The sequence below is a fragment of the Leptonychotes weddellii genome, chromosome 4 (assembly GCF_054177405.1).
Source record: "Leptonychotes weddellii isolate Sample4059 chromosome 4, ASM5417740v2, whole genome shotgun sequence".
Classification (NCBI taxonomy): domain Eukaryota; kingdom Metazoa; phylum Chordata; class Mammalia; order Carnivora; family Phocidae; genus Leptonychotes; species Leptonychotes weddellii.
Genome location: NC_138372.1, coordinates 38,613,088 through 38,635,528, shown reverse-complemented (window position 1 = coordinate 38,635,528; position 22,441 = coordinate 38,613,088). Strand labels below are relative to the sequence as shown.

The 22,441-nt window shown below is 38.0% G+C and overlaps 1 protein-coding gene across 1 annotated transcript in view; it reads right to left on the bottom strand.

Annotated features, from left to right (window-relative positions):
• Positions 1-22,441, bottom strand: part of ZYG11B (zyg-11 family member B, cell cycle regulator) — a 67,372-nt gene that overhangs the window by 8,962 nt on the left and 35,969 nt on the right. The window contains exons 4-13 of the mRNA XM_031025262.2: positions 17,595-17,735; positions 15,176-15,352; positions 13,578-13,642; positions 9,718-9,817; positions 9,413-9,463; positions 6,750-6,911; positions 6,596-6,643; positions 2,847-3,044; positions 2,662-2,714; positions 2,032-2,129 (exon numbers count right to left, since the gene is read on the bottom strand). Coding sequence (XP_030881122.1) covers positions 2,032-2,129; positions 2,662-2,714; positions 2,847-3,044; positions 6,596-6,643; positions 6,750-6,911; positions 9,413-9,463; positions 9,718-9,817; positions 13,578-13,642; positions 15,176-15,352; positions 17,595-17,735 — 1,093 coding nt within the window. The remainder of the gene's footprint in view (positions 1-2,031; positions 2,130-2,661; positions 2,715-2,846; positions 3,045-6,595; positions 6,644-6,749; positions 6,912-9,412; positions 9,464-9,717; positions 9,818-13,577; positions 13,643-15,175; positions 15,353-17,594; positions 17,736-22,441) is intronic.

The following is a 22,441-nucleotide window of genomic DNA, read 5'->3' as shown; positions in this document are numbered from 1 at the left end:
TTTTTTTTTAAAGATTTTATTTATTTATTTGAGACAGAGAGAATGAGAGACAGAGAGCATGAGAGGGAGGAGGGTCAGAGGGAGAAGCAGACTCCCCGCCGAGCAGGGAGCCCGATGCGGGACTCGATCCCGGGACTCCAGGATCATGACCTGAGCCGAAGGCAGTCGCTTAACCAACTGAGCCACCCAGGCGCCCTCTAGATTTTATTTTTAAGTAATCTCCATACCCATTGTGGGGCTCTAACTTACAACTCCAAGATCAAGAGTTGCATGCTCTACCGACTAAGACAGGCAGGCACCGCCCCCCCCCCCACAGTGCATTTTAGAATAAATTTTTCAGGGTGGTCACTCCACAGAGTAAACTTAAAAGAACACCTACACCTAAAAGTAGTCATAAAAAAAAAAAAAAAAACCCACTTATATGAAAATACACTATTCTTTATGTTTTCTCTTCTCTTACAAAACTGTGAAAAGCCCATTGTTTGAGTAATAAGGAAAGAAGCCTAGAGATTAGAGGCTGGGTATAACATGGGATAGGCTGTTAAGAAACTAGGGAGTTCTCAGAACCTGTAGGGACAATAAAAGGAGGAAATTTTTGGATCAGAGACAGCTTATGTTTATGAATAAACTGGGAATTTAGTAGGAAGGGTCCGAAAAGCTTCCAGGTAGAAGTTTAGTTGGGTACAAAGCAGTTTTGTCTGTCACATCCCATTCCCTAAACACTCCTCCCCTGTCTATCCCACAGAAAAGAGCTTTTACTGAGTCCCCTTTTTGCAGTATGCACTGAGTTTTCATCAAAGAATAAGAAAGTATCTAATAAAATGTTACTGCTCTTTTCTACAAGACTACTGTTAAAAACAACACTCGCATTTCCTATATAAGGCCATTTATAATATCACCACTATCGAGGTTCTATAAAAGAAATTTAATTTGTAGTTAATTGCTCAGAAAAGCTTTCCCATGAGGATATGGAATAGTTTTTCCTCCTTATATGGAAAGAGAATCCTGTAGCTGATTATTTGCAGCCCCGTCACAAAAAGAACATGAATCACCATGTATGGTCTACATATTTACATTCTATTATTTTCCCTATAATCTTTAATTTCTTTTCAAATTATTTTTCTGTGTCCTGATTTCTAATTTCAAATATTTTAATTTATACTCAAAGTGTTTTTACAATTAAACTGTTCTTGTGTAATGTTTCAAATCATTTATGGAATGAGTTTTTATTAATAAATAAACAACAAAGAGTTGTATCACAACCCTCAAAAAAGAGTAATACAGAATCTGATCTAAATTCTTGCTTCTCCAGAGACTATGGGTGCTGAAAGCAGTATCTTATTAAACAATGGGATTTTGTGTGGATGAGGATTGGGCACTGGAATGAACCATAAACACTGGATTGCCTTAAAACTTTTGCTTTGTATATGGACTCACTGTAGGCTCCTAATCTTCATACTCCATGAGGTCAGAACAGTGCCTCATTCACCACTGTCATTCAGTATCTAGTATTACTAAGCTAATTCTGAAAGAATAAATTTAGTTTATAACTTAAGATTCTGTCTCGCTCTTTTTTTTAATGATTTTATTTATTTATTTGAGAGAGAGAGCGAGCGCACAAGCAGGGGGAGGGGCATAGGGAGAGGGAGAAGCAGACTCCCCACTAAGCAGGGAGCCCGATGTGGGGCTTGATCCCAGGACCCTGGGATTGTGTCCTGAGCTGAAGGCAGATGCTTAACGACTGAGCCACCCAGGTGCCCCAAAAGACAGATGCTTAACAGACAGGCGTCCCTCTTTCTTCTTTTTAAAGTAATCTTGCTGTCCTACATGGGGCTTGAACTCATGACCCTGAGATCAAGAGTCATATGCTTTACCAACTGAGCCAGCCAGGCATCCCTAAAGATTCTCTTACATTGTATCTTTTAAAATCTGTATCCTTAAAAAAATCACTTCAATATACCACGTAGAAATGGTTTTCCTGCCTAAGAATTTCACTGAAAAAAGAAAAACATAGTTCTTTTTGGTACGTACGATTCTTGCTGCAGACATGTTGCATGGCCCAAACTGCCCATAGCTGGACTCCTGGTGTTGTAAAACAGCCAAGTAATGGGAAAAATGGATTAAAGGACCTAAAATTTCAAAAGAAAAGAGTAAAAGTTACATCCTATATTTAGTGTCATTTTCTAAAGCAAAATTCCTGAGTTTTTCATTCTAGAAATTTCATCTACTATTTTCAAACTATAAGTGAACTATAGAACATCTTTTCTTTGTCTTAGCCATTTGAGAAAGGATCGTATTCGGATAACAACCACAACCCTGAGATCACAACCTGAGCTGAAACCAAGAGTTGGACATCCAACCGACTGTGCCACCCAGGCACCCCAGCTGTAAGGTTCTTGTGTGTAGGCACCATGTCTTACTCATCTTTGAATTTCAAGAGCACAGAACAAGTCCTTGGCACTGTCTTCAATAAATGTGGAATGAGCGAAGAACTGATGAATGACAGGTAGTAGAAAAAAGTAACAATACTCTGATCCTTTTAAAAGTCAGTAAAAAGATAGATGCCTGAGGGAAAAATACATTATATATCTAGTAGGAATGATCTCTAAGAAAGCAAAATGACTAGGTTACTAGCTTAATATTAATTATCTTGTTAATTACCTGTATGCTACCATCTCACACTCTGGAGTTGGCCATTTCAAAATAGCTGAATGCTGCAAGACACAAGACACACAAGACAGAACACAATATTTATTTAGCACTGCATTGCTGCATTACGAGACTCTGACAGTTTAACTACTATAAATGTTGTTTGTATGCTTCTACGAAATACCAAATGACCCTACCAGATCATCCAGAAGAGAATTCCTCTGGCTACGGCTCAATGTCCAAGCTTGTTCACCTCTAGATATTAAATGGGCAATAATCCCAGCTGCAAAGTAACTGACTTCCACTTCAACACTATGTAGGAGGCTACTGATGTGGTCTATGAAATCCTTCCACATTAATTCAGAATGCAATTCTTGTACTTCAGCTATATTATTCTGAAAAAAAGAAAATATAAAAATTAAAGTATTATGAATAATAAATGGCTAAATGACCCTTTACCTTCTAAGAAGGAACCCACTGTGCTTAATAATAACAGTCTTCACATTTGTGCATATGCCAATACATGTTTATATAATTGCAGTCTCTGTTCCTTCTTAGAATGGCTTCCCTAGGCAGTACATAAGAAGACCTCTGTTCACATGGGAAACAACTGAGGGGTTTCCAATTTAGACTGTTGTTGATCTTCCAAAGGATCTAAGATCCAACTTACTATTCTGAAGATTAATCCTTATTCTTAAAACTTCATTTGATCTACTATAAAATAGCAATTTTCTTCCTAACACGTTGATTCCATTTCTTAGGAACCAGGACCCTGAGCTTTTGATTGTTAAGAGACTATTCACTCCCTAGCTTAAGTCATTCTATAATAAATGAAAGTGAAAGGCATCATGTCCAAATGTATACTTTGTAAGGACTAACAAGTTTTCTTCTTCAATATGAAAAAGAGTGAGGATAGAAGAGACAAGTTTAACTATATACACTTTAGAATGTGTATAATCTATTTTTCACCAGCATCAATGATTAATCATCACCCCTCTCTAATCTCACACATTCAAATAAGAAAAGGCATTTCAGGGGCGCATGGTGGCTCAGTTGGCTAAGTATCTGTCTTCGGGTCAGGTCATGATCCTGGGGTCCTGGGATCGGGCCCTGCGTCAGGCTCCCTGCTCAGCAGGGAGTCTGCTTCTCCCTCTCCCTCTGCCCCTCACCACTGCTCATGCTTTCTCTGTCTCAAATGAATAAATAAAATCCTTAAAAAAGAAAAGAAAAGGGCGCCTGGGTGGCTCAGTCGTTGGGCATCTGCCTTTGGCTCAGGTCATGATCCCAGGGTCCTGGGATCGAGCCCCACATCAGGCTCCCTCTCCGCGGGAACCTGCTTCTCCCTCTCCTACTCCCCCTGTTTGTGTTCCCTCTCTCGCTGCATCTCTCTTTGTCAAATAAATAAATAAATAAATAAATAAATCTTAAAAAAGAAAAGGTATTTCACATTCGTTTTTCATATTCTTCCCTATATTTTTCACATAGCATTTTTATAGTGACAAAAACAAGAAAAGGAAGAAAAAAAGGAAAGTAAAGAAACAAACCCTCTGAGAAGAACACACTTGGAACTTAAAGCCCCAGAAAGATGACACATCACAGTGCTAAATTACAATTCGCAATGAATACAATCCATAATAAGTAAGAATCATCAAACACAACAGTAGATAGACTCCCCTCCCCAAACTTCATACTGTGAGATAGTATCCGATAAAAAAAAAAAGTAAAAACAAACAAACAAAAGAACGCCACCCCCCCCCAACAAAGACACCACTATTAAAACAAGAAACAAAGGAAAGATTTGGAATAGAGCAAAATAGAACATCAAAAGAATTATGGCCATTATTGGGGAACCTGTCTGTCTCAGTTAGTAGAGCATGCAACTCTTGATCTTGGGGTTGTAAGTTTGAACTCCATGTTGGGGGTATAGATTAATTAAAACAAAAATAAAGTTCTTTTTTTTTTTAAGATTTTATTTATTTATTTGACAGAGAGAGACACAGCGAGAGAGGGAACACAAGCAGGGGGAGTGGGAGAGGGAGAAGCAGGCTCCCCGCAGAGCAGGGAGCCCGATGTGGGACTCGATCCCAGGACCCTGGGATCATGACCTGAGCCGACGGCAGACGCTTAACGACTAAGCCACCCAGGCACCCTAAAAAAGCATTTCTAAAGCTCTATGAAAGCTCTCTAAATATTTAAAATGAATTCCACTTTTCCTCTTATGGTGATGTGAACCAACTTCTGTATCTAGTAATCCTATGAACCTTGAATAAAACAATCAAATACTATGATCTGTTTAATACTTCCCTATTTCTGGGCATTTGGATCTTTTTACATTTTCTACTTTATATATAACTAAAGCTATAGTGAATAGATAGGTCTTTAAATGCCAGCCCTTAGCTTTCCCAAAAATCCATCTCTCATTGTTTAGTATCTCATACTCTTGCATCTGTAAAACAAACACTAATCTACAACCTTTTTTACTCACTCATTTATGCCTCCTATTATCTAATTTCTCAAGAGCAGAGGTCGACTCTAAAATAGCTTTCACCACATAGGCACTTTTCCTATGGCAGTGATTAAGCATAATAAACATTTGCTCCGGGGTGCCTGAGTGGCTCAGTTGGTTAAGCTCTGCCTTCGGCTCAGGTCATGATCCCAGGGTCCTAGGATCGAGCCCCACATCGGGCTCCCTGCTCTGCGGGAAGCCTGCTTCTCCCTCTCCCACTTCCCCTGCTTGTGTTCCTTCTCTCACTGTGTCTCTCTCTATCAAAAAAATAAATAAAATCTTAAAAAATAAATAAATAAATAAACATTTGCTCCTTCACCTTTGCCTCAAAATCCTAGAGGGCTCACTTTAATCTATATCCAATATATTTATGGAATATCTAATTTTTTAAGCAGCCTTTTAAGTACTGATTATTAATTACCAAACATAGCATGTAAGAACAGTTAGAGGTTAGTAACATTTTTTTAAAGATTTATTAACTCATTTTATTTATTTATTTATTGAGAGGGCGTGTGAGCAGGGTAATAAGGGCCAGAGGGAGAGAGAGAGAGAGAATCCCAAGCAGACTCCTTGCCAAGTGTAGAGCCAGACACAGGGCTCGATCCCAAGACTGATATCATGACCTGAGCCAAAATCAAGAGTCTGACACCTAACCAACTGAGCCACTCAGGTGCCCCAGTTAGTGACATTTTTTCATGAGATTTTTTTTTTTCTGATTATAAAAGTAAAATTGCTCACAGTGAAGCTTTGTACTATATCAAACAATATATAATAAAGTATGTAATTTATGTTTTTCCTTTTAATGTGGTGAAATCTTAATATGTATACATTGTTTATAGCCTGCTTTTCTCACTTTATTATAGTGTATATTTTTTCTAATGTCATTAGGTGTTTACAAATAGAGAAGCAACTTTTTTCCTTTTTTTTTTTTTTTAAAGATTTTATTTATTTATTTGAGAGAGAGAGAATGAGAGAGAGCGAGTACATGAGAGGGGGGAGGGTCAGAGGGAGAAGCAGACTCCCTGCTGACAGCAGGGAGCCCGATGCGGGACTCGATCCCAGGACTCCAGGATCATGATCTGAGCCGAAGGCAGTCGCTTAACCAACTGAGCCACCCAGGCGCCCCATCCTTTTTTTTTTTTTTTAATATTTATTTATTTGAGAGAGAGTGTGTGTTCCTTGGGGGAGGGGGATGCGCAAGAGGCAAAGGGAGAGGGAGAGAGAAACCTAAGGAGACTCTGTGCTGAGCATGGAGCCCCACGTGAGGTTCAATCTCACAACTCTGAGATCACACCCTGAGCTGAAACCAAGAAACCAAGAGTCAGTCACTTAACGAACTGCGCCACCCAGTCACCTTGAGAAATAACTTTCAACGTATTACCTCAGAAGGAAAATAATTAATTACAGCTTGGAATTTAGCAGGAAATGTTTATATCTTACCAAAAGTCCTAGGACTTTCTGTTGAATGGATGACTCAGTTGGGAAAGACTGTAAAAAGAAAGAGAAACCTATAACTACCTAAAGAACCAAATATAATAAATGAATACTTAAAATCAATCAATGTCAAAACTATAGGCTAAATTCCCATTCTAACCTCTAGAACCCGCATGAAGAGTTCTAACCCTTGGTTTTCAATAAAATGTCTGCAAGTGGTTGGAGATTCATCCGTGAGGTTCCAAAGTGCACTCAAAGTAAACTTCAAAGTAGTGTCCACTGAATTTTGATTGGTTTTTTGCTTCACTATTTGAAGAAGTTGCTGAAAGAAGAAAAACAGAATGAATTTCTCATCATGAAACTGTTATAATTAGTGATGATAATCACAAGTCATGAAAATTGGTCTCATGGCTTAAAACATTTCCTATAAACATTTTTATAAGTACAACAAACATCTTCTTGGATCAGATTTTTCCTTCAACAAAAGTATAGGATCTTCAGAAATACTTTATTATTCTGATGATACCTATAATCTAATACCCTGTAAATAAAATAAAAACCAAAATGATTAAAGCTTGATTAAAGCTTAGGAAAACTATCTTACCCAATCAGTCACATCATATATTCATTTCAGATCCTGGGATAAAAAAAGTGGAGGGGGAGAAGGGGAAAGGAAGCTAACATTTATCAAGTATCAGCAAATTATATCCTATATTATAGTATTGTTATGTCCATTTTTCAGGAAAGGAAATTGAGTCTGAGAAATATTAAGTAATTTGATCATAGTCAACTTAGTAAGAGAAAATAAGAATTGGAAGACCTAATTCTATCTAATTCCAAGTTTTCCTTAAGAAAATAAAGAACAAACAAATTATATACAATAGTAAGAGAATTAAAGTCTATATTGGATTTGAATAAGATAAAAGCTTTGAAATTCCATTTGTAAATTATTTCTATCATAGCCTTAACCTAAGAAATTTAAGTCTGAAAGATGAATGTTTTGAGACCTAGATAAGGCACCCCATAATTCCATTTTTAGATTATAGTTTTGGGGGTAAAAGGGAGCTCTGTTCAAACAGATATAAGAAAACATTAATGAACACTATTCTGTAAAGTTACACACAATTCAGGAAAAAAAATTTTTAGAAATAAAAACATCTCAGTGCAATTATGTAACTTAATAGCATAGTGGCTAAGAGTGTGGCACTAGAATCTGCATCTATGTAACCCTGTTTGCCAATTTAATCCTTTGTTTCCTCATCTATAAATTGTAGGTGATAAGAGATTAAAAAAAGCTAGTGATCATCATCACTACTGCCACTACTACTGCTACTAATTCCTGCTTAAACTAAGTTTAATCTTCTCCCAAAGCATATAAGTGCACTACTTCCTTAAAATCTTTGAATATACCCTCAACCAAAATTACTGAAACACATATATAACAATGAAAAGCCGTATTTATAACTAAAATGTCATCCCTGAAAATAGAAAAAATAAATAAAATCAGCATCCTTTTCTACTTATCTAACATATACTGTATTTTGTGCTAAGCACTTAGCATATATTACTTCAAATAATTGGTTTTTTTTTAAAGTAAGCTCTATGCCCAATGTGGGGCTTGAACTCACGACCAAGAGATCAAGAGTCTCATGCTCTACCAACTGAGCCAGCCAGGTGCCTCCCCTTCAATTAATCTTAATTTCCTTTTCATTTAATCTTCATAATAACTGTACAAAGTAGTTTATCACCCTAAGTAAATTTATGTGACTGCCCAAGCTAGTAAGTGATAGAATTGGGAATAAACCCAAATGTGTCAACTCCAGAATTCCTACTCTTTCCATTATACTACCACAGCTTTCTCCTCTCTTTACATTACTCTTTTCATTCATATTGCTATTATTATACATATTAGACTGTATTACAACCATGTCTAGATAGCTATTTTCTCCAGTACTTCTTATGGACAGAAATTTCAGATATAATTCAATGCGAATCCCTAACGTCTAGTAAGGTGCTAGGTACCTGGTAAGTACTCTACACATATTTATCAAAGGAATGACTTTCTCATTACATACATAATATGTAAATCAGAAAAAGGGAGTCTTTTGGGGTACCTGGCTGGCTCAGTCGGTGAGGCGTGCAACTTTCGATCTCGGGGTTGTGGGTTCGAGCCCCATGTTGGGTGTAGAGATTACTTAAAAATAAAATCTTAAAAAGAAAAAAGAGGGAGTCTTTCATTTGACTTTTTCATTTACCATTACTGTTTCAACACCTCATGCCAGGACTGTAGCAAGAAACTCTGAACTAGACTTTTTCCTCCAGTCCTCCCTAGGACACTGTTTATATTTATTCTATGTAAAGCTTTTTTAACTTTTCACTGTTTGTTGTATCATCTCCTTAACTGAGTGTAAGCAAGCAAAATTATTTGTTAATTATTTAAATTATCTTTTTTCCCAAAGCATCTAGCACAATTTTATGCCTACAATAGTCTCTACATTTTCTTCATAAATAACAAAATAACAGAATTTTAGGTCTAGGTAGGATCTTAAGGCTTATTTCAGCTCCTATGGTTCACATAATTTGTCTTAAGTTCACAAACTGACTTTACAGTTAGATCCTAGGTCATCTGACTCCTAGTTCAGGGCTCTTTCCATCTCTGTTAAGGAATAAAGCTGCCTCTATAAAAATAAATGAATACATCCAGTTAGAAGTAATGAAAATAATGTTTTGAAATATAAAATGTCAGAAGATACACAACACTGCCTGAAAACAATGAAAATGGAAACTGTCTAGTGGTCTGCACAGAGGAGATAATAGACTTACCCTGACAATGAAGAGCTCAGCACCAAGCTGTGCAGTTTGTTCTGTAGAAAGCTGCAAGCAAGCAGAAGACAAAGTAAATGTCCAAGAACTCACTAGTGTGAGTTTAATATCATTCACCGCAACAGACTCCAAAGGTCAGACTAAAATCTCTGATCAACATGGAATTCTGCAATATTGAATGTAGCTTGAATAAACAGGCTGGCAAAGAGGCTAACTTCTCTGGCACCCAGATTTTGGGGAAAATAGTAACTGTAACAGGAAATAGCTGCCTACAGAAAATTGTTCAATAATAGGAGTTCAGATACCTTGGCAGCCAGGATGGAAATGATAGCAACTGCCATCCTTTGCATGTTTTGATCCTCATGGTTGCAGAGCCACTGCATGACAAGCTTGGCTGCTTCAAACCTGAAAACACACAAAAGGTTTCCATGAATGAATCCCGGAGGTGCAGGCAGTTTCAGAGCTCTAGCTGGGAACTGATGCTACAATTTAGGTAGGTGAGAAAGAACGGGAAAATTCCTAATTGATACAGAATAATAATTACACTTGAGTGTTTTGGAAATGGTGCCTAGTTGTAAATTCTGACAACACTTTGCAAAGAAACAAGAGTTTGGGAAATATGATCACAACTATCTGGCATTTATCTTCTAGAATTATAACATATTTCTATCCTGTAGTAATTTCTATACTGTAATGAGTATTTTCTGGGTCCTTATAGTACCTAGCACAACAGAAATATTCATTTATTCACTCACAAACATTTATTGAGCCCCTGATTTGTGCCAGATACTGTTCCTGGTGCTGGAGACAGAGTAGTGAACAAAACAGAAAAATATCTCCACTCTCATAGAGTTTACACTGTCGTGTGGAAGACAGATAATAAATCAAACAAGTAAGTAAAATATGTGGTATGTGCTATAGAGAAAAAAATTAAGCAGGTAAAGAGAGAATATGAAATGTTGAATTTTAGGTAAGGCTACTTAGGAAAGGCCTCACTGAAACTTTTGAGGAAGTAAGAGAGCTGGCTGTGTGGACATCTAAGGGAAAACCATTCTAGGCAGAGGGTGGAAGACACAACGACCCTGAAATGGGAGTATGCGTGGAGGTTTTGAGAAATAGCATGGAAACCAGTGAGAGCCAGAGCAGAGGGAACAACAAGAGTAGTACTAAGACATGAGGTTAGAAGTAACAGGGGAGCCAGATCATAGGGTCTTTGTAAAGAATTAGCTTTTACTTGGAGACAGAAAGCCATAGAAAGATTCTGAGCAGAGATATGACATGAACTGACTTATGTTTTTACTAGGATTATTCTATTAGCTGTGTTTAAAATAAACTTCAAGAAGGAAAAGAAAGAAGCAAAGAGAGCAGTTCAGAGGCTACCACAATAATTCAGGAGAGAAATCACTTTTAGTCTAGTCCAAATGGTAGAAATGGAAGTGAAGAGAAATGGTTGAATTCATGATATATTTGGAAGATAGTTGGATTTGTCAAAGGACAGAATGTGGGGTGTGAAATGAGGAGAGAAATCAGGACGACACACCAAGGAATATATCCATAATATATCTTTCATCTTTCAAGACTTGGCTCAAATATCACTTCCGCTGAGGAGTTTTCCTTGACAAGTTTATTACTGCTTTCTCACTGCTCCTTAGTATTTGTTTGTAACTCTGTCAGAGTGATTATCTGTAGCCTCACATGAATCCTCCACTGGCCCGTGAGTTCCTTGAGGTAAAGGACTATGTCCTATTCAGCCCTTTATACCAAGAACCCAATACAGAGCTTTACACATGAATAGTGTTTAATACATGTTGGCTGAATTACAGAGATATAAATTACTCCTCTGCAAATCTCTCAAATTTACTGTTACCTCCTTTCTACTCCCAAGGCCATCTCAGATTCTTTTACAGTAGATTCCTAATGGGCCATTCTGCCTCATTGTTTTCCCTTCAATTTGTGCCTACACATTGGTAATATATAAATCTGTCAGAGAACTTAGGTATGATGTCATTCCTGTACTCACAGTATTTTCAGACTCTAACAATGGGCCCGTACTTTCAAATCTTTTTTCCTGCCTACCCGATGCTTACTGCAAAGTGGACTACTCATTAGTCCCCAAACATGCCCACAATTATGATTAAGATAGCCCTACTGTTAAAAGAGCACAGATTCTAAAGCTCCTTGTATTTTGGGGTTTAAATTCTAGTTCTACCTAATGTTGTTGATAATAATAAAATACGTTATTTTATCATATGAAGCAATGCAGGAAAGTCGTTAAGAACATCACACATTCTGGAGTCAGCCCAGTTTCAAATACCACTTCTACCACTTACTAACTTTGGGAACCTGGGGCAATTTCCTTAATCTCTCTGAACTTCAATATTCTCATCTGTAAAATAATAAGATCTATTCAATAGGATTGTTGTGAGGATTAAATAATATTACACATAAAACTTAAGACTTAGTACAGAACTTAGCACATACCAAGCTTTTGATAAAGGTTTTTTCCTATTATTATTATAAACTTCCTCTGTACCTGTATTTGTGCAGATCCCACAACATAAAACAATCAATTCAACCTGCTCTCATCTTCAAAGCAATACAGCAAGGATGTAAAAAGTAGAGGTTCTGGAGTCATTCTGGATTTAAATCTAAATTCTGCTACTTGCTATATCTTAATCACCTTGAGAAAGTTACTAAACCTCTCTCTGCCTGTTTTTTCATCTATAAAATGAAAATTATAAGAACAACAATTTCACAGGACTTTTGTATGGACTGAATACACGTATGTGAAACACTTAGTTAGCACAGTGCTTGGCAATAGAAGTGCTTTATACAGGTTAGTCGTTATCTTTATTATCTCAAATGCCATCACTAACATGAAATCTTTAATGATCACCAATCAGATGAAATCTTTCCCTCCTCGTTTGGGGGCCCAATGCATTCTGTCATCTTCTTCTATGAAAAATTCTGTCTTCTGTCATACTCATTTTTCATTCATTCATCCATCAAACATCCACTTAAGCACTAGAGACAAAGAGATTAACCAATCACAGTCTCTGACCACAAAGAAGCTCAAATCTAGCAGTGTATTGGCTAGATCAGAGGTAAGTAAAGTATAGCTTACATATAGTGATTTTATAGCTGTGGGTCCAGCTGCCTGTTTTCTAAAGTTTTATTGGAACATAGTAAAACCATTTGTGTATATATCATCTTCAATTGCTTTGGAGGTACAATGGCTGAGTTAAGTAGTTGCAACAGAGACCCTATGGCTAATAAGCCCAAAATATTATTAGTTAGCCCTTTAAAAGAAGTTTGTCAACCCCTGGGTTAGTTGACAATTTTCTTTAGGAAAGTGACTATGTCTTTCCTACATATGACTTCATGTAATCAGTACAGATGCTCAGTATTTACAAAATAAAATTAGTAATCTACATGAGAGATATATGTAGTTATATTTTTATCTGAACTATTTATTTGAAATAGTAAATGGAACATTTCATTCCTCAGCTGTGCCAGATAACAGTGTACTGTTACCCAAATAAATCACAGTAAAATTGCTGCTTGAGAAATATATGTTTCATTAAATCATAAGTATATTTTCTTTTTCAATACCATCATTAAAAATTATATTTAAAATAGTAAGATGACAAAAAATCTTTTTTAGCTCTCAAATCACATCTTAGAAAGCAAGGGAAGAACACTTTATATTTACTTGAATCCAGCTATATAACCTCCCTTAACCTCTACTTAAAAAGTTTCTTCTATAATTCAGTATCAAATAACAATAATAATAAGAGGTATGATACAGAGAAAAGAACACTGGACTTGAGTCTTTCCAGCCTTGCAGTTACTAGACACAAAACCATGAGCAAGACACTGAATCTATATGCCTCAGTTTCTTCAGCCTACAATACTGTGTGGATATTCTAAAAACTATAATAATATAAATTTTTAAGCAAAGGGCTACGAAAACAGGCCCATCTGTTAACAGGAATGTCTAAACACTAAATGAGAGAAAGTAGAGTTAACATTCTTTAAGGTAGTGTAGAATCCCATCCACTTGATTAACTATACACCAAGGATATGCCAACTGGTAAGAAATGGCCCGAGACAGAATTCTAAAATTCCATTTTGGTCCATTTTAAGTTCTGGGGCTAACACTTGCCTGTTGAATGGAACATCTTGAAGGATCCGGTCACTGCAAAGTGAAAGGAGGCAATTCTTCTGTAACTAAAGAACCAAAGGGAGAAAAAAAATTCCTGAATAAAATATTGTTTTGTTATTTTTTAACTAGGTGTAGCTTCTATAAAAAAAGGAAGATCACTGATGAAACACCAATTATTTCTTACAACTTTTGTTCTGCCTCCCTACTTTTGAAAGACTAACTTCCACTGGATCCATGTGAATTTACTTGCGCATATTTTTGTTTTTTCTATTAGATGAGACAGGATAATAAAAAGAATTAATATCAGCTAATCTCCCTCCCTTCCGGTGACCTTTGGGTGGGTCCTGCTTTGTCCTCTATCCACCTGGCTCCCAGAGGCCATAAAAACCAAAGCCTAGGGGTGCTTGGGTGGCACAGTCGGTTAAGTGACCAGCTCTTGATTTCAGCTCAGGTCAAGATCTCAGGGTCCTGGGATTGAGCCCCAAAACATGCTCCACTCTCAGCGGGGAGTCTGCTTGAGGATTCTCTCTCCCTTTCCCTATACTTCTCCCTGAACCTACACACATGCATGCTCACTCTCTAAAATAAATAAATAAATCTTGGGGCTCCTGGGTGGCTCAGATGGTTAAGTGTCTGCCTTCAGCTTGGGCCATGATCCCAGGATCCTGGGATCCAGCCCCGCATCGGGTTCTCTGCTCAGCGGGGAGCCTGTTTCTCCCTCTCTTCTACTGCTCCCCCTGCTTGTGCTCTCACTCTCTCTGTAAAATAAATAAAATCTTAAAAAAAAAAAATAAATCTAAAAAAAAAACGAGGGATGCCTGGGTGGCTCAGTCAGTTAAGCGTCTGCCTTCAGCTCGGGTCATGATCCCGGGGTCCTAGGATAGAGTCTGCCTGCCGCTCCCTCTGCTTGTGCTCCTTTGCTCTCTCTCTCTGACAAATAAATAAATAAAATTAAAACAAAAAACACACACACACACACAAAAAACAAAGCTTAAAGCTCATCCAATTTGGCAACTGCCCTCAATGAGGGAAGCTGGCTTTAATGATCCACTCACCAATCTGGATTGCCATTTTTTTTTAAAAAAGATTTGAGATTTATTTTTTGGCCTCTGAGTATTTTTTATTAACTTGCCAACTGGCTGCTAAGTTTTAAGAATTAAAAATATGATTTTTATATTTTCAATTTTCATCTGAGGCTAGGACAGGTTATGAAGCCCACCATACAGCTAGAATTAGAAAACCCACGTCTTACTCATTTCTGTATGCCAGTACTTGACAGTGCCTGGCTCAGAACAAATGTGCTATGGCTATTTGCTGAAATTATCACAAAGTCAAGATTGAGGGGGAAGATGAGTTTTTTATGGTTTGCACTATTTCCCTCAGCATTTGGATTTAAATACTTTTAGGCAGGGAATGTACTCTTTAGTTTTCTACTTCTCTGTTTTCCTACACTCAGTCGTACCATAAATTTATTACTTTACCGTCTACAAAGGCATTTTAATTTCCAGCCTTGGTCTACTAAATTGAACTGTATGTTGGTAGAAGATGGGTAGGGGACACTAAAAGGACTATTTGAATAGGAATTTCCACATGCTTACCTGCTGGTGATTGGGAAAATGTTCCATAGCTTTGAGCAGCAAATGGGTCACATCGGCCAGGAGTCGGACAGGCATTCCTGCAGCAAGATCCTGCTTAGTTAAGTTAAACACACAGGCGCTTGCAGCAAGTTGTACTGGCAAATTCATAGGGTGGTTTCTCATCCCAGTAACCACAAGCTGGAAAAAAATTAGTTCTCTTTATTCACATTATTAATACCAGCCCTCTTAACATAGAAACTTTACTTTGTTGATCTATAACAATTTCTAAGATGTCTTAAGTTATCTTTTTTATCCTCATGTGCAAAGAGCCTAGGGCATAGCAATCACTTATCAACACGTAGTTCCTGCCCACCTGGTCCAGGAAGGTATCAAGTTGTTCATACCGAGGGATTTTTCTGTAGGGCTAATGAATCTTTTCTATTCAGATAACTCATCTTTGTATTTCCCAGACCTAGTACAGTGCCTCTTATATGCTAAGCACTAAATAAATTCTTACTGATTTTAGAGTAAACCAGTAGCAAACTTTTCACTTTCAAATCCCCAACATTCAGTTTCTTGAGAACATTGCTAAAGTTATAGTACAATAAAATCCATTTGCTTCCCTCTGGCCTAGATAACTGTTTCTCATCTTTTCCCCTCTCCTCAGACCCCAACAAATCCTCCCAATTGTCACTATCAGCTAAAGAACCTTGCTTCCAATTACACTGAGAAAATTGAAACATTCAGAAAAGAACTTCAGATTCTCACTACTACATGCATCCTCCTTATCAGTACATAAACATGCATATGCTGCCTTCCTATTACCATAAATTATCTTTTTGGGTTCCCCTCTAAAGGTAATCCCTCCACTTACATGCTACATCTGTCACTTCTTGTCTACTCAAGGACATTGCTTTGGCTGTTCTTCTATCTCTTATATCAATTTTTTATTCTGTACTGGATCATTCATATCAGCATACAAAAAAGCTATTTTTCCTCTCATCTTAAAGAAAAAAAAACAAAAAACAAAAAAACAGTTCCTCAGCCAACTACCATCTTTTTCCTCTGCTCTCCTTTGCAACTAAATTCCTTAAAAGAATTCTCTATATTCTTTCATTTCTCTCTGCACCATTCTCTGAATGAATGAATGAGTAAATATTTCAGATCAGGACTAGAGGTCCTTTGTTGCTCAGGTTCACAGTAACCAAAACCAAAAAAAGATAATTCATATACCAAGTGCCAATATCCTCTGGTATATATGGAAGGGTGACTGGTATTAGAGATAACATCCCAGTGACTGAAATTTTATTGGTTTCTGTCTAAGCACCCCATTCTCAAAATTTAAGATAACGGGGTGGTTAAGTAATTTCTGGCTCTGCCACTAACTTACTGCTACTTAACTGTCACATACCTTTAGTTACACAATCCGTAAAATAAAAGATAAAACTTATCTATTGGAATTGTTGTGCCCACTAAATGAGGCATCAAATATAATACAGTCCTACACTCACTGGTTTCAAATGTGTATTAGGATTATCTTGGGAGATTATTAAAATGCAGATTCTTGTACCTCATCCAGCCTTATTGAGTCTAAATGTCTTAGAGTGGGGTTCACAAATATGCTTTTAAAAATAAATAATATTCCAGACTTCTGGTGGACCAAGGACCACAATCTGATAAACACAACCCTAAGCAATTAACAAAAATTAAGAATCTTTCTTTCTTGCTCTTCAAAAGCTATCTTGGTTAAAAGATTTTAATTGGGAAATATCATGAATTAATGATGAAAGCACAGGTGGTTCGGGGCGCCTGGGTGGCTCAGTTGGTTAAGCGACTGCCTTCGGCTCAGGTCATGATCCTGGAGTCCCTGGATCGAGTCCCACGTCGGGCTCCCTGCTCAGCAGGGAGTCTGCTTCTCCCTCTGACCCTCCCCCTCTCATGTGCTTGCTCTCTCTCATTCTCTCTGTCTCAAATAAATAAATAAAATCTTTAAAAAAAAAAAAAAAAAGAAAGCACAGGTGGTTCAAAAGTGGCATGGGAAGGTACCTTATGGAATTCCAATATTATATTTCTTTAAAAAGTCCATATGGAAGCAATACAATACAGTGTTGTGATTCCAGTCATATACTTTCATTTTCTACTGTAGATGGTGAAAAAAGTATCACACTGGTCACTGGTTTTAGGTAGTTAAAGGTGAAGTGGAAGGCATTTATACCGCTTACTGACACTACTATAAAACGTCAATAACACTATGCAACTACCTTCTCTCTTTCTCATTTATGGCTAACAGCTGAAATCATACCTCATCAATCCCATTACCAAAACAAACAAACAAACAAACAAAGACAAATGCAAATTTTCACCAATTTTCTTCACAAAGCCATCATCTGTATCCAGGGAGATAATTTCAAAATTTTTGTATCCAGTTTCTTATTCTTACCTTTAAAATTTCTGGCTTTGTTTTTTCCATCACATGAGTCAGGCTAAAAAGGTGAAATAGAGCTTCCCGGACAAAGAATGCCCGCTCACTGTAGCGCTTCAATGCTTCTGCAATCTGAGTTTCATTGGCTTCTCCAGATACCTTTGAACATAGCCATAAGATTAGCTTTTAGGATTTCTTCAACCCTCTAACTTTCTCTAGCCAAACATCATTTGTATACATGGCGTCCAGGATAGCCATTTAAGTCTTGAAACAAATGCGAATGATTACTTTCCAACCCACCCAGAATAGTCATCCTATGAAGGTGCTAAAGAGATGTATGTTAGAAAGGCTTACCCTACTATAAGCCTATGGTTAACATTTTCTATACTGCACCTAAAGTAAATCTTAAGATATTTAACACTATTTATAAAGCCTTACCACGTGATTAGGCCCTTATCTGTCTCTTAGAGTAACTCCTTAATTCCCCTTAACTCATGTTAAAGCTACACTGGCCTTTTTTTCCTGATCTTTCAATAAGCCAAGCTCTTTCCCAGCAAAAGGCCATTATATATAACATCTTCTCTGACTGAAATCTTCCACTTTCTTTGACTAATTTCTAGTCATCCTTCCCAATTCAAGTTAAATGACACTTCTTTAGGGAGGCTTTTCCTGACCCACCAATCTAAATCAGGTCTCCCTAAACATCTCCTTCATAACCATTATCATAATCCCCCCACTCAACTGATCCATTCACCACTGTACCCCAACAATTAGCATTATGTGTGGTTTAGAATAAGCGCTCAATAAGTATTCACCAAATAACTGTGTCAATTAATTCTCCCAGATTTATCTAGCTCCCATTCAGCATCAAGAGATTCTGTTCAGGGACACCTGGCTGGCTCAGTTGGTAAAGCATGCAACTCCTGATCTCAGTTGTGAGTTAAGCCCCACATTTGGTGTAGTGGTTACTTTAAGATTTTATTTATTTATTTATTTATTTGAGAGAGAGAGCGTGCACGTGCACGCGTGAGTGGGGGGGTGGGGCAGAGGGAAGAGGGAGAAGCAGACTCCCCATTGAGCCGGAAGCCCTATGTGGGGCTCGATCCCAGGACCCCTGAACTTTCTCTTAGATTTTTTTTGATTTGTAAAGACAGTGAAATACTGTGTGAAATAAAAAAGACTGTAAGAGGGAAAATGTTTAACGATTATCTCAGTAAGACTTAATTTACCCATATTTGGTTGATTCAACTGCTTTATAATATCTATATGAAATACAGCCTCAAGTTATCTTTGAATGTAAAATTAAAGAACTTTCGGGGTGCCTGGGTGGCTCAGATGGTTAAGCGTCTGCCTTCGGCTCAGGTCATGATCTCAGGGTGCTGGGATCAAGCCCCGCGTCAGGCTCCCTGCTCAGTGGGAAGCCTGCTTCTTCCTCTCCCTCTACTGCTCCCTCTGCTTGTACTCTCTCACTCTCTGTTGAATAAATAAATAAAATTTAAAAAAAATATATTTAAAAAAAAGAACTTTGTTACTGGAATGTTAAATATTCTAAATGAATTTCATTGCATGTATGTTTTATTCAGTGATCAATACTTCTCTAGCCAGTGATAAACCCTCAAGTCAAGTAGTCTGACTCCTCAAACTACAAGCATCTTCAATTCAACCAATTTCATATACTAGATGATAAAAAAACAAGTATCTGTATGTACCGGTTTCTGCAAACAATTTAAAATAGAGGTGGGGCACCCAGGTGGCCCAGTCAGTTAAGAGTCCAACTCATGGTTTTGGCTTAGGTCATAATCTCAGGGTCAGGAGATCGAGCCCTGTGTCAGGCTCCATGCTCAGTGCAGAGTCTGCTTAAGACTCTCTCTCCCTCTCCTTCTGCCCTTCCCCTCTGCTCTCTCTCTCTAATAAATAAATAAAATCTTTAAAAAATTTAAAAAAATAAAACAGGGGCAACTAGGTGGCTCAGTCAGTTAAGCGTCTGCCTTCGGCTCAGGTCATGATCCCAGGGTCCTGGGATTGGCCCCGCGTTGGGCTCCCTGCTCAGTGGGAAGCCTGCTTCTCCTTCTCCCACTCCCCCTGCTTGTATTCCCCCTCTCACTGTGTCTCTGTCAAATAAATAAAACCTTTAAAAAATAAAAATTAAAATAAAAAAAAATAAAATAAAAAGTACTTAGTAAATGTTTTTTGAAATGGATCAACTCTTCTGCCTAAAGACTTATATGGATCTTCACTGCGTATTGATTACTGCAGTTCAATATAGGAGTCTTAGTTCAAGGGAGAAGTCTAGCATAGAGATCTAAGGACCGAGAAATTTTTAAATATTTAGAGACCTGGGAAATGAGAAAGAACCAATAAAGGAAATTAAGCATGGTAGTCAGAAAAGCTTGAAAAAAAGATAAGAGTGATATCTAGGAAGCTAAGTAAAAATGAGAACTAATATTGAGTTTTGCACATTTCCAGTGATTCTCAGGAACTGGAACCACAGCTTAGTAGATAACCCCAAAGTCTGGGAATGAGATGGCCAACGAATCCTAGTTGTGGAAAAATGGAAGGTTCAGAAAACTGATGATGACAGAAGAGCAAATTGGGTGGGGAAACAATGACAGAGTTAGAAATTCTATGGTAAGAAAACCCTCTGTGTTGGGACTAGAAATTGAGGGGAAAGTAAAGAACTAAGATTCTCCAACAGAGACAATGAGATGTAGTGGAAAGGACACATGCTTTGGAATCAAACAGTCCAAGATACAAAGGCAGACTCCAGTATCAGCTGGTTTGTGTGTTTGTTTGGATTTGGGGAGGGGCACAGAGGGAGAGGGAAAGAGAAACCTTAAGGAGACTCTGCACTGACTGCAGAGCCTGACATGGTGGTTGGGGTGGCGGGGTTGATCTCACAACCCTGAGATGATGACCTGAGCCAAAACCAAGAATCAGATGCTTAACTGACTGTGCCACCCAGGTGCCCCCTCAACTAATTTAAAGCATCACAATCCTAAAACAATCATTTCAGACAAGTGTTTCAACAACTTTGCTAAACTGGACAATTTTTTTTTTTTTTAAGATTTTATTTATTTATTTGACAGAGAGAGAGAGCACAAGCAGGGGAGTGGCAAGCAGAGGCAAAGGGAGAAGCAGGCTCCCCGCAGAGCAGGGGAAGCCTGATGTGGGACTCGATCCCAGGACCCTGGGATCCCATGACCTGAGCCGAAGGCAGTCGCTTAACCAACTGAGCCACCCAGGCGCCCTAAACTGGACAATTTTTAAAAAGGAGATGTGGCAATCTCAGCTCTCCTCCCTTAACATGACTTACTATTATTCAGTTCTCAAATCAGGAAATAATTTAAAAAGAACATCAATTTTTGTATATAGTTGAACAAAAGGGAAAGTTCAATGATCTCTTTTTAAGTTTGTGTTTTGTTTTGATTTGAGTAATCTCTACACCTAACATGGGGTTGACCTCATACCCCAAGATCAAGAGTCCCATGCTCTTCCAACTGAGCCAGTAAGGTGCCCCCCAGTGACCTCTTTTTTTTTAATTTTTAAAAAAGATTTTATTTATTTATTTATTTATTTTTATTTGACAGAGAGAGACACAGCGAGAGAGGGAACATCAGCAGGGGGAGTGGGAGAGGGAGAAGCAGACCTCCCACAGGGTAGGGAGCCTGATGGGGGGCTCGATCCCAGGACCCTGGGATCACGACCCGAGCGGAAGGCAGCCACCCAACGACTGAGCCACCCAGGTGCCCTCTTTTTTTTTTTTTTTAAAGATTTCATTTATTTATTTGAGAGAGAGACAGAGAGAGCACAAGCAGGAGGAGTTGCAGGCAGAGTAGGCAGAGGGAGAAGCAGGCTCCTCACTGAGCAGGGAGCCCGATGTGGGGCTCAATCCCAGGACCCCGGGATCATGACCTGAGCTGAAGACAGACGTTTAACCAGCGCCCCCAGTGATCTCTTAAAAAAAAAAAAAAAAAATTCTTTTAAAACAATGATTCTCAACTTTGGCTGGAATATTGCAATCACCTAAGGAGCTTTAGAAAATACTGATGCCTGAGTGCTACCTCCCTGTGGTTCTGATTTAATTGTTCAAGCTCCATAAGTGATTTCTTTTAATTAAAAATTTTTTGGGGCGCATGAGTGGCTCAGTCATTAAGCGTCTGCCTTTGGCTCAGATCATGATCCCAGGGTCCTGGGATTGAGCCCCGCATCGGGCTCCCTGCTCTGCGGGAAGCCTGCTGGTGTTCCCTCTCTCGCTGTGTCTCTCTGTCAAATAAATAAAATTAAAAAAAAAAATTTTTTTTTTCCCCAGGGGTGTATGGCTGGCTCAGTTGGTAGAGCATGTGACTTTTTTTTTTTTTTGGTGGGGGAGGAGGGGTAGAGAGAGAATCCCAAGCAGGCTCCATGCCCAGTGGAGAGACCCACGTGAGGCTCGATCCCACAATCCGGAAATCATGACCTGAGCTGAAATCAAGAGTCAGGTGCCCCTAAAGCATGTGACTCTTGATCTTGGGGTCGTGAGTTTGAGCCCCACGTTGGGTATAGAGATTACCTAAAAATAAAATCTTTAAGAAATAATAAATAAATAAATAAATAAATAAATAAATAAATCCCCCAGCTTTATCAAGATATAATTGACATATGTCATTGTGTAAGTTTAAGGTGTACAACATGATGATTTGATACATGTATATATTGGGAAATGATTACCATAAGGTTGGTTAACATATCCAACATTTCACATAATTACACTCCAGGTGATTTTAATTGTAGTCCAGGTTGAGAATCACTACTTCAATGTTTACAGAGGAGGAAACTAGATAATGATTCCAAATAAAGTAGGTGTTTCATATGGTCAATATTTCAAA